General features: G+C 40.2%; 1 protein-coding gene across 9 annotated transcripts in view; it reads left to right on the top strand.

The window, feature by feature from the left end:
* Nucleotides 1-13346, top strand: part of LOC113571324 (ryanodine receptor 3) — a 145761-nt gene that overhangs the window by 33974 nt on the left and 98441 nt on the right. For 5 of the 9 annotated variants that reach the window (XM_081722271.1, XM_081722274.1, XM_081722272.1 and 2 more), the window contains exons 3-6: nt 7911-8012; nt 11537-11551; nt 12103-12177; nt 12295-12373. In XM_081722271.1, coding sequence (XP_081578397.1) covers nt 7911-8012; nt 11537-11551; nt 12103-12177; nt 12295-12373 — 271 coding nt within the window. The remainder of the gene's footprint in view (nt 1-7910; nt 8013-11536; nt 11552-12102; nt 12178-12294; nt 12374-13346) is intronic. The other 4 variants (XM_081722275.1, XM_081722269.1, XM_081722273.1 and 1 more) reach the window with 1 other exon arrangement.

The raw sequence follows: 13346 nt of genomic DNA, 5'->3' as shown, positions 1-13346 counted from the left end.
TTGATAAGAATTGTGATTGTGATTCAGGTCCTGTTTTCTACTGTAACATGCTTGATTTAATATTTACCATTTACAAGGTATAAAAATATGAAGCAGTGATTTTTTTTTTCCAGTTTTTGATCTTCTTACCCGAACCAATTGAATGTCAAAGTTGACAAGAAATCTGTGTTATTATAAGTTTCATTTAAATTTTTGGTAAGACATCCCAGGCATCCTTCACTAGCTGGTCCTGTTAATTTTTCATTGCTTGACACTGCACCAACAAGCTGCTATCTGTCACAAGGCAAATCTTTCACAAGCGACCTGGGTCCACTAAGCATCGTGTCTCCCTGACTGTGCTTTTCCCATCAGCAAAATGATGTGCAGTACAGACACAAAGCCATAAAGTAACCCCAGCTTTTGTTGCAGCCTCTCAGATTGAGGACACACTGCTCCTCCCTCCACTGGACACAGACAAACTGAACCGGCCTTGGTCCAGGTCTGTGAAGCCCTGGGTTACATGGAGCATTCTGTGTAACATATGGCAGTGGGGGTATCTTGGGTGTCCTTCTTAAAGCTGCTTCCTGTCAAGGGGTCCTTCACATTCCTGTCGTATGTATATATGTGTTTGTGTGTGTGTGTGTAAAATGGGGAAAAAATGACCTTGTCTTAAAGGCATTGTCTGTCTGTGTGTGTGTGTGTGTGTGTGTGTGTGTGTGTGTGTGTGTGTGTGTGTGTGTGTATAAAAGGAGAAAGTCTCAGACACCTTTACTTAAAGGCTTTGGCTTGTATAGGTATGTGTTTGCCTGCATATCTGCTGTTGTGTGTTTCTCTCCTTCTCTCGCTATCTTAAGTTGTACATGGTGACTCATGTTCTCAGCTTTCTTTTAAAGCATACTACATCATGCTAATGGCTAGCTAACATCCTTCCACTGTTAGCTCTGCTAACATATTTGGTTAAGTCATTACTTTGAAAATTTTCCATGGTGGCAGATAACGAATGGATTTGAAATGGGATTTCCAAAATTGTGTTTGCCTGTATAGCTGCTCATTCCTTGATTCCTTGATTCCCTGCTCATTCCATTTCACTGCAAGCAGCAGTGGCTGGACTGTGACGGAATCTTCTTGTCACCTCACTGCTGTCTGTCTGCATCTTCTTTTTTCTCTTTGTTTCTATAATGCATGATGAGTAGGACATATGCTAAGAAGAGCAACCTTTATTGAGGGCAAATCCAGGATCAGAGTAATGAGGATGGTTCAGGGTGAAAAAACAAAACTGGAACACATAAATAATTTGAGAAAACAAAACACAAAAACTAAAGACAAAGAAACCAGAGTAACAAGACAAGCTGAAGAAATGAACCAAACAAAACAGGCTAATGGAGTTACGGGACATAGCACATAGGCTTACTACAATGACCAGCAACAAATAATTCATCACACAGGAAATATATGCACAAAGAAATCAAAGAAAATGTGACACGAAGCTCGGGGAGAGGCAATTGTGATAGTAACATTATCAAACCCCCCCAAACATGCATCTTTCAATGTGTGACAAGATTAGACAGTGACGGGCACTGGAGGCAAGTCAGTGACAGACACAGGGACAAGACCTGAGGAGAGGTGAAGAGCAGGAGCCAGGATGAGGCAAGGAGCAGGGATAGGAGCTGTAACAATAACTGGAACAGGGACAGACAAAACAACAGGGACCAAAACAGTGGGGTGTGGCCATCAGAGACACAGGAGGGCCACGGTGTGTGGCTATCGGAGACCCAGGAGAGCCACGGAGTGAGGCAACAGGCTGGTTTGGCAGGTCCAGGGGTGCTGTGGTGAATACAGTGAGAAAAGAAAACATGAAAACTAATCACAAAGAAACCATGGTGGGAAACAAAACAGTCTCAGAGAACAAAGCAAACAAAACAGACTCATAGTGAAACAGGCAAATAATGTCATGCATGGAACATGGAAGTGAAACATGGAGCTACAGAAACAGACCTATGGAACAGGCTTAGTACAATAACCATCAACAAACACAGGGAAAAAATGAATAACTAATTGAGTAGCTAATAAACTAATTTCTATTGCTTAAATCATGATGGTACAGGCTATTGGCTCTGGCTAGGCCTGAAGTCTGCTTTTAAGTAAGCATATTCATCTATCATCTTCACTAGAACCCGTTCAACCTTACAACTATGAAGATACTGGGTATTGGAAGCTTATTCATAGTCTCTCCATTGCTTGCTAATGATTCAAAAAATATGCAAAAATAATTTTAAAAAGTCATTTTTTGCTTCTACATATCCTCCCATCATTCTACAGTAGAAGCAATACAGTATAACCTTGCCTTAACGTTTTGCTATGCTCCCACTTTTTTGTTGTTAACAAGCCTATTATTTATCTACTGAATCTATTCGTCTTGATGGATGTTTTGCACATATTTGGTGCAAAGCACGATGGGGCATAGGAATATCATGGATATAGTTATATGGATTTTAAAAAGCTCGGCTTAAGCCAATTAAACATTGTACGAATGGGATTTGTTTCTCAGACATATCTCTGTAAAACATTTTACCACAGGATCTCTGTAATGTTTAAGGCTGATTTGCACAGGATGAGAAACTGCTGTATAAATTACAGGCATGTGACAAGCTACTTGATTTAGGCATTGCTGTCACATAAACAAAACACTACAAAAACAATACTAACAATAGTGTTTTGCTACAAAACACTATTGTTATGTAAAATATTACATATTATATTACATGGGGGTGGCGGGCACTGCTTACACCACTCAGTCTAACACATTATATGAGTAGTGTGAGCAGGATATGATTGAATATTGAACACATATTTGCTTGGGAGTTAAATAATCAGGGGTTATTTTCATGGTTGTTTTATAGTAGGTAAAAGGTGCTGGAATCTATACTGATGTGGGGTGTGCTCAGTTTGTAAAAATTAAAAACGTGGCGGATTCGGACAGGCCTAAAATCACATGGATAATAATTAGATCACCATACCACCTCACGTAAAACTAATCCCATCTGAATAGGACTTTAATCCTTGACAGCCGTTCCTCATTCTGCCCTGACTTTCATTTCACAATGGGAGATTGGAGATATGATAATTTTGGCTCTAAAAGGATGATAGAGAATGTACTGTTGGTTGAGTGCCAGTTAAGAGCGCAAGACTTTACCCTCAGCCTGATAAGATGCAGCCTGAAGATGTCCAGTCATGGCATTACTGAAAACAGGCTGGACTCAGATGGCTAAAAAAACCTGTAGTGTCCCAATTACCTAATTAACTAAGTTTGTGTGCCAATTTAGTAATTTACACACACAAGCATGAGATGAATAGAAAATTGAGATGGAGTCATCGAGAAGAGTGAAGTTTATTGTGTGCAAATCCAGTATCAGGGTTGTTATACAGTCCAGGGTCAATGAGCCAACACGAAGAAATCTGGGATGCATAATTAAAGAAAAGAAAAACAAAACACGGAATGTTGAAATAAATGAACAGGCTTACGGAAATAAACACATTTGAGAACAGGTTACGTACAATTCTGAGGCGAGAACAAACAGTGGCTAGAACAGTGACCAGCCAAACACAGGAAAACACGGGGTATATATACACAGGCTAATAAGCACTAACAAGGCACAGGTGAAACTAATGAAACAGCAAAAATCAGAACAAGGACTAGAACAGGAATGGAAAAAATGAAACAAGGATGTGAGACAGGGAAACCGTAGATAAAAGATATCCACGGCCAACCATGATGGTATCACCCCCCCCAAGCACCTGGCACTAAAGCGCACCAAAACAAAACCATTAAACAGAACAGACCATGATCAGAAACAAGACAAGACACAGACAGGGAAGACGATGAGCAGGGACAGGAGCAGAAGCAGCAGGGCCTGAAAAGGCAGACACAAAAGCAGACATTCAAAACAGGTGACAGTGACGGAGAAGGCACAGAAGCAGATGCAGAAAGAACCGGGGCAGCAGTAGGAACAGAAACAGAAACGGACACAGGAGCAGGAGCAGGAACCAAAGACAGGAGCAGGCACAGAAGCAGAAGACGAAACAGAACACATGCAGACTGCGGAATACAAAAAGGCCAGAAGGGAGGACAAGGAGAGAACATAAAATTGCAAATGACAAATGAAGAGGAAAACAAAAACACAACACAAACCAGGCCTGGGGCAACAGGACAGGAATGAAAACTGACATGGACACAGGAACAGACATGCAGATGGGCACAGGGACAGAAACAAAGTGGGACATAGGAACAGGTACAGCAATGGGCACATGGACAGGCACAACAATGGGGCAAAAACAAAATCAGGTAGATAGGGAAGACAAAAAGAAGAACAGGCAACACAGGAGTCATAGGAGGCCCACGGGGAACAGGAGACACAGACAGGGATGGAATGGGCTGGAAACATGAAGCTGTAGCAACAGGAGGTGGGTCTGGAGGCATGCGACTGCTAGCGATGGGTCTGGCTGGTCTGGAAGCGCTGGGGCGATCAGCAACGGCAGATCTAGCAGGTCGGAAGACATGGGGGTGATCAGAGACGGCGAATCTTGCAGGTCCAGAGGTGCAGTGAAGATCAGTTGTGGCAGATCTGGAGGCGTGGCCACAGGAATATGCCTGGCACGAGGCACAGGAACAGGAACTAATTGTGGGGGGGTCTTCCATGCCGGTGACAGGAACTGGCTGGGTGGCTTGCGGGACAGCCACTGGGACAGGAGGGGTGAGCCTGGATAGGCACACAAACCCAGAACCCACTCTGCAGCTCCCAAGGCTTACATGGGCTATGGGAAGCCTGCAGTTGCGTTTGAGAGCATACAAAGTACCATACCATGGATTATCTGAATTCCATCCCTCTATCCATGTCTTGCACTACAGGTCACTCCTCCCTGTAGCGTTTATCAAATTGGGAAGGCTCATAGCGCTTACCTTGGGTCTCTTCGTAAAAACTGGCTGAAAGTGAAATTCAAGGTTTTCCGAGAATGACGAGACACCCTTGTACCCTTGGTGGCAGTGGGACGCTGTTAACTCTGACTATTCAGAAATAGCCAGAATTTCTTCCTAGCGGAACAACCACAAACCAGAGTCTTGCTGTCTTGCTGCGTCCTTGTGTATGATGTACGCAAACACTGAGAAGAGTGAGATTTATTATGGGCAAATCCACATCAAGGCCGTATAGACAGTCCAGGTTAAATAAGCCAACACGAATAGATCCAGGATACATAGTATCTCATAAGTATATAGGTTTAAGGTTCATAGGTTTAAGCCATATCTACTAAGAATTTCAGTGTTGGACTGATCCCCAAAACAAGTGGCTCATCTAACAGAGTAATGCCAAGGTCAGGGGTTTAATTCCCATGGAGCATACATACTGATTAAAGAAAGTATGCCTACTTAGTACTGCTGGATTTACTTACTGTAGGTCACTCCAGATAAGAGGCTCTGCCAAATGCTGTAAATAAATGTAATTAACTATGTATGGATGTTCTCTGCTTTCTTTCTTAATTGCGGTCTAATACTGTTTTTAAAGTAAGCATGCTTTAAAAGCAAAACATTTGGTTACATGAGCTATGCTATATGTACATTGTATGTACTGTGATGTTACAGCTGGTTCATTTGGCAAAAAAAGTAGGAATTAGGAATTATTAATTATTTTAGAATTGCATTTGCATTCCAGTCACTGTTCTTGCTTGAAGAATTTAGAACAGTATAAAAGTTCTGGAGCAGGAGCTGAATTGTCACCATCATGATCCAGTTAGCAAAGTTTGTTATTTATTTATTATCTCTTCTTTTTTGGGGGGAGGGGGCATACTACTAAAGAAAGAGGTCAGTTGGCTTTTATGTGCACTCCATTTATCTTCCTGTAGGGTCATGCTCACCCCTTACCTCAAACTGTCAGCCTGCTGTAGTGCTGTCCCTGTTGGCTTCCGGCCCAAATCTCACTTCAGCTCCTTCTCTCCTGGCCACTCGCTCCATGAGCTTGACACCTACTGAGTCACTTCAGCTGGGTGTCTTCTTCACTTTATCTGCTGTATTTGGAATGAGGGTTCCTGTGCACAGATCTAACTCTTTTTGGGCGAGGATTGATGACACAGAGCCATCCATATTAGTGTCACTCTGTCGGGTTCTAAATGCCAGACTGTTGCATAGCCACTTCTGCCTGTTTGAGGCGCTTAAACTTTGTCAGTTAAATAGAGTAATGCATAAAAAAATCTATCATTTCAAAATTGTTTGTCCTGTACAGATGTAAATGTCTTTGATTTAAATTTGACAGTTCAAAATTTGATGTGCTGAAAAGCAGGTCAGTATAAAAAAAATGTTCTCATGGACTGAATGGTATTTATACTTAGGCTTTGTTTTCATGAAAAGAGCACTAGGCTTTATGAATACAGTATATTGGTATATTAAAGATAAAAATGGGTATTATCAGGAATTTGGAATGTGTTATATGTTATTATATGTGTTATGTTATTAATGTGTTATATGTTTTAAAATGTGCTTATATGTTATATGTTATTATATGAGTTATATGTTATTGATGTGTTATACTTTATTACATGTGTTATATATTATTTGTTATGTGTTATTATATGTGCACTCTCTTTTCTTTTACTGGTATTATTCCACCCCTTTTCAAACAAAAACAAAGTCAGGATCAGTGACTACAGTACTTCAGGATGTGTTTTAAATGGTTGGTTTACAGAGACAAATAAATTGCTTTAAATAATATCTTGCTAAACATGGTGCACGTTAGATGGGGACACTCTAAAAATGCCAAGGTATAAAGCTCGTCTACACATGGAAGGTCTGGTTGCTTGTCATCTGTGAACTAGTATGCAGCATTCTGATTAGTTAGGGTCACCCAGCAAATGGTAACATGCATTCTGTTTGCACCATGGGGATTCACACAAACCCAAGACAGAATTATGCAGAAAGAAATATACCATATGATATGAAGTTAACTCCAACAAAACAGATCTTGATGGAGCACACAGCATGTTTGGCTAAAGATTAGATTCTTTAATTAAATAGCCAAGAGCTAAGCTCTTGTGAGCAATTTCCAAAATATCTCTCCAATTGCTAAGGAATATTTTGCTGATACAGGGTATTTGGTAACAGTGTGTAAAACAAAATAAGTAAAGCAGCAAAGAAACTTGAAGGAGCATAAAATAAGAATGGGGCACAGGCATCCTGATACATTTTCTTAATGCAATAAGATGTTTAAAAAGTCAGCATAAAAAAGAATTATAATGCTTTTTTATGTTTGTCTCCATTAGCTGAAAATCACATCCATATGAGAATCACATCCACATAAGAATCACATCCATATGTCTGTTGTTATCAAGCCAAGAATTTTAAATAGACTCTTCTTAACCATGCTATACACCATCATAAATACTGCATGTGCTGTAATTTGAACAAGCTCAACTCTCTTCAGCAGCCCTTTTTCAGAGCTCCTACTCTTAGGTACTGATTAATGGATTTGGAGCTACACCAAAACATAGTGGACTTTTGAGGACTCTATAAATGCTTGTGTGTGTTCACTGCGTGCAAGCAGTGTACTGTATGTGTGTGGATATATTCAAACATTTAATTCTGAATCTAAGAATATAGTTCATTATTGCTTTGTCAGTGTGCAAGGTAGGGGTGTATGTCAGTGAGTGTCACTGTTCTCATCATTATATTAGTGGGTGGCTAAGGCACAGGCTGTAAATGGAATTGCTATAATCCAGAGGTGTTTGCTCATATAAGACTTCTCATTCCTGTAATTACAGAGTACATACAGTATTATATGCATCTATATGTTCCAAAGTATTTTCTGGACTTGAAGTAAATGTTCAAGTTGAATTGTAATGGAATTTTCTTGTAGCCTGATCTCTCTCTGTCTGTATCTCTTTTTCAGTATATTCCTCCAGACCTGTGCATCTGTAACTTTGTGTTGGAGCAGTCACTTTCTGTAAGGGCACTGCAGGAGATGCTGGCCAAAACTGGGCAAAGTAATGACGTGAGTACAGATCTTGAGTTCACACAGAGCTATAGCAGAATCTTAGTGATCTTAGTGATCTTGACATGCTATGAGCTACACATGTGGCTTTATTATGCAATGATGATATGATGATATTGATAATAAAATGACTTTTTTTTCTGGGACAGTTCTCTGTTTTGGTTTTGGTGCTACTGCATTTTTATTGGATTTATTTATTAGTGTGTTTATTTGTTGGAACCATTTTTATACACACATTGGTTGAGCACATTTGTTAATATTATATAAACTCTATAAAACTCTTAAAATAATGTTTGTCAGTACACTGCTGATTTTCAGTAACACAACTGTATGGGGTGCTTAAAGTCAAACAGCAAGCTTCTCATGCGTGATGAAACAGGAGATGTTGATGTCACATTCAGCACTGCCCCTCTGCGCACCTACACCAGTGGATGCTGGCAGCAGGTGTCACATTCAGCTCCACCCCTCTGCTTGCCTACACCAGTGGTGGCATCAGGTGTCATGTTCAGCTCCACCGCTCTGCTCGCCTATGCCAGCTGGGGTAATAAGTAGCAGACAGGTGGCTCAATATCGATTATTATCAATATTTCTCATCCTGGTATTTTGTTTTTGTGAGTCAACCCTCACATTAAAATTATGTGGTTATTTTTCATGCAGCCTACAGTGGTTGCTGAAATGGGGAAAAATGTGAAGACTGAATGAATGAGTGAATTAATTATTAATGAATGGATTAATTAATTCTTGAGCGAAATCTTGCTTTAAAAACAGTCAGTGTGTAATGATTGGAAGGTATTTGGAAGGTAGCAGATCCAGTTCAAAGAGGGTTTAATACTCACACAGAGCCAGCTACTTGGACACAGAGCATTAACCACAAAGCCAGACCTTCTTAGCCCTGGGGCAGGGAGAACCTCATCCAGGTCGTCTATCCAGTCCAGTGTCAACACGGGAAGGCAGAGTCTGCCAAATACAGAAGGGTCACGACGTTGGTGTAGTCTAGAAAAGGAGAAAAGATCAAAAACCAAAAGAATAAACAGACACTGAATATGCTTGATATGCATCATTTAAGGATCAGGTGGGAATAATTAAAACTCAGGTGAGTTAAATCTGCTCCGATGATTAGTCTCAAGGGAAGGAACCAATCCAGGCATGGTAACTCGAGTGAAGCTAACTGAGTTTGTGACACAGAGACAGAAACAGATTACCAGTGCAGCATTTTGGAGAAACCCATCCTGTCACTGGAGTAAAGAAATGTTTGCTCCTGAGTCAGAATCACTGATGTTTTTCAGCTTGAAAAGGGCTTCCTGAATCCAAGTTGGTTTGTGTAATGCAACATTGTCAGTTTCTGGGACCTGAAATTGAGCCACCTGTAATAAACCATAGTGGATGAACAGCACTGACTTTTCGTACTGTGACAATAAATAAGTTGTGTTCAATAGGAAAGATCTATCATAGCAGTAATACTTGGTCAAAGGCTACTCATAGATGGTCATTACCGAAACACTCCCACAAGTTATTACAGATGTGGTGGTAAAGGCCTTTTTTTCTTCAGTGGCCTTTGAATAACTATGAACCCAAGCCCAAGATCAAGACCAAGCCCAAGCTTGAGGTGCCTACATTAATGGCTGTCTTCAAAGCTCCCTACCAGAAGAATATAAGACACTAATCCTTTTGCACAGTGTGTCATCTTAGCTTGTCTGCTCATGAATTTGAATGACAAAGTCAGTAAATATGGGATGTGGTGGGAATAATATGTATTCATTGATGTCTTATTTTGGAACATAGCATAACATAGTGGATTTTCACTTTCACTTTCAGTTTTTTCATTTTTCCTATTGGATATGTCATGGATTCAACCTGAAATCATTATGCTTATTTGCAGTTTGTTTTATTCAGTTGTTTATGTTCAGTTCAGTTGAATACATTCAGTATTCAGTTGAATACATTTTTCTCTTACCTCTAAGATGGTGGTTTAGATGAGATTTTGAAAAGGCAACATTAATAGACCTGTTCACATACTTGCTTAGGAATGGGTTTTCTACAGTTTAATTTTGACTTTAAATATTAGGATACATTATAGTTCATTACTTCAGTTTTATTCTGTTCACATTCATTCCCATTTGGTTGTAGAGCTTTGACATGCAGTGCCATAACAACCAGGGGACCTTATGTATGATTCCCAAACTTTGAGTTTGACTTTAAGAGACAAATTTATTTATTTGGTCTACCATTTCCCACTCTTATAGTTTATAAAATCCATGGGAGTCTGTGCATTTACCTGAGGGGAGCACAGACAAGACAGCGGCCTAGGTAGTGGTACTGGGTGCACGGTCTGAAATTCTGCAGCTATGTGAAATAAGAGCAAAAACTGGGACACTGCTTATGAACGGAACAGTTTCAACTGAAGGGTTTTTTTTGGCTATTTCATTCATCATGTCTACAGACGGCTTGCTTAAACAATGCGTAAAATAGACTGAAAATATGATAACCCCTTTTCCACAGTTCTAAGTGAAGTTGTCTTTTATATTTTATCTGAATATGGACTTGTATTGTCAGATTGTTTACATATTTTACTTCTGCCCTTGGCATTTTATTTATTTCCTTTGCTAAAAATGTCATACTTTTTCGAGAGATTTTGATCCTTTGGGAAGACAGAAAGCTTTTCACAGGCTCTGCATCAGTGTAAACCCACACAGCCTTTTCTGAAAGGTTAGCTGAAGGGCACTCATCCTGCTTGTCCAGACGTTGGTTTTCTTTGGTCTTCTGTTGATCATAAAAAGAGGCTTAAATGGCTTGTTTGAAGCTGATGACTAAAGGTAACTTGACGCGGGCAGTGATATTTCCCTGGGCCAGGCCCGGAGGCCAGACAGGTGCCAGAAATGCACTCCCTCGCAGAAGTACACCCACAGGAAAGCCCTCACGTAACCAGTCCCACAAAGGTCACAGTGACTCCTCAGAGAGGGTGGCGTGTCTGCTCCGGGAAGCAGCTGGTGGTCTCTGGGGAAGTTGCACCCACTTGTCGTTTTTCCTGACAAGGGCTTTAGCAACAATCAGTGCCCCTAAGAGAGGAGCTTGTGAGGCTGTCTGGCCTGAGGCTGCTGCCATTAAGACTTGTACAATATTCGTGCTCATGCATAAATACACACACATGCATAAATACACACAAACTCCACTGCACATACGCAGTATATGGGTGGCAGGAGAAGAGGTTTTTGTCATACAATTGATTCAGCAGTTAATTAAAAATTGTAATTATGTATAATTAATAAAAACCTAATAATTCACATTTGATCAATATACTTAAGTATTTCAAAGATAATCAAATGATCAAAGTGCCATAGTTATAAATGCCATAATTGTAAAGCTTGATTAGAGATTATTCAAAAATAGATTTTTTTCAATGGATGGTAGAAATAGTGCAATCTGATTTATAGACCATATCGATCGTGCACTGTTTATAAATTTGCTATATCTGAGGCAGAAGGTCAATGTAACCTTTTCCTTTCTTATTCCAATGCCTTCCATAGAGGCTCATTAGAAAGGTGAGTAAGTTTTGTGTTATAGGGCTGAATACAGATGCAGATGGCAGGTTGATTGACAACCCCTCATGCATATGTATGCATATGGTGCACTCAAGTGTGCTTATTTGTGTGCATATATTTCATGTGCAAAATTTAAAAACGCATCAGGAATGAGGTGTTGAAACATTTTCTTCTTTGCTTGTTGGCTTCAGTCGCTCATCTCTGACCACTCTTCATTTTAGAGTCTCCATACAAACAACCTGCTTGCTAACTGCACTTGAGAGCTGAAGTTTCGGCCTGCTGTGTTCATTGTTTGTCAAGTGACATAAACACCTGTTTCTCTTTCCCCTGGGTACCGCATGCACCACAATCATTTTTGCATCTGAAACACTTGATCCAACCCATCAGGTAATTACTGTGGATTTTGTGAGCCGAGTCAGGTGTGTCAGAGCGGGCAAAACCCAAAACTGCACTGCTGGAGTGCAGAGGGTGGTGAGGGACAGCCTTCGCTCTGCGACGTCACACCAGGCTTTCCTGATGTTGTAACATGCCACTCAATATGGCCCCTGCAGGCAGCCCATGGAGGCGGACACAGAACACTGCTGTATGGACACGCCATCCTCCTCCGACACTCCCTCAGTGGAATGGTGAGGAGCCACCATCTGTCTCTTTCCAGCCCTCCTTCACTGTGAGTCGGCACCCGTCAGGTCACTAGACTATGTATGTATATATATATAACATACGCCTTCTCATTCTTGCTACAGTACCTGACTTGTCTGAAGACGTCCAGGTCTCTGACAGATAAGTTGTCTTTTGATGTGGGCCTTCAGGAGGACTCCACAGGCAAGCAACTACAGATCTGTCACACTGTTTTCACAATGCAAGTTTTTAGGACCATATATCTCCCAAAAATATGTTTGATTGTTGTTTTTAAAACAGCAGGTGCAGGAGTTTTTGTCGATGTAATTTCATGCAAACTTAATATGAACTGATTGGCCAGACAATATATCAGTTGGTCTCTAATGTATACATATGGCTTTTGTGTTCTTTAATGAAGCTGTACACAGCTCTTCATATTAGGCATGTGAAGTTATACATTTAAATGGTTCACTGAGAGTGAGTTTTAAATGTCATAAAAAGATTAAGTAATTGTGTTTTTAGATATCGCATAATTTGTCAACAATAAATGTTAATTTTCACCACTAGCAATCTACCATAGCCTAGCATAGACTATCATAGTCTATCCCAAAACTCCAGATGCCAGTACCCCATTTGCATTCACATAGGCTATTTACTACACAAAATGCTCATTTTTGTCAGCGGCAAGGAGTGGTGTGTGCTTTGTGCTGATTTTGTTTTAAATATAAAGGCAGAAACTGCATGCAAATGAGGTAAAACTGGGCACAGTACATTACGACCTTTGTGCTGAATCAACTTAAACCCATTTATCATTTGAGTGATACAGATTATGCTGCTAGCAACCAATGCCCTAAGCAGCAATCCATTCTCACCTTTACCGAGAGGAAGTGCAACAAGAGGGGAAGTGAGAATTATGCCACTCGCTATCTTAGATCATGTATTCAATTTGTGTTGTCACCATATTTGAGGTTATTTGTAATTAACTCATTCCCTAGTGGTATTGAGCACTTTTTACACTTCCTCACTGATTTTTTTTCACCTCCTTCTGCGAGTACTCAGATATGACAATGTTATTTCATCTTTATGTTTTTTTCATTGGTCATTATGTTTCTTTAAATCTTTCATATCAGTCACCTGATATTCGTCGGTTTTGAGAAATTTCGTAAAAAAGAACCAT

This window comes from Electrophorus electricus, chromosome 10 (assembly GCF_041902795.1).
Source record: "Electrophorus electricus isolate QZ-2024a chromosome 10, ASM4190279v1, whole genome shotgun sequence".
Taxonomy (NCBI): Eukaryota; Metazoa; Chordata; class Actinopteri; order Gymnotiformes; family Gymnotidae; genus Electrophorus; species Electrophorus electricus.
Note: the sequence above shows the minus strand (reverse complement) of the source record. Positions and strands in the feature narration are given on the sequence as shown.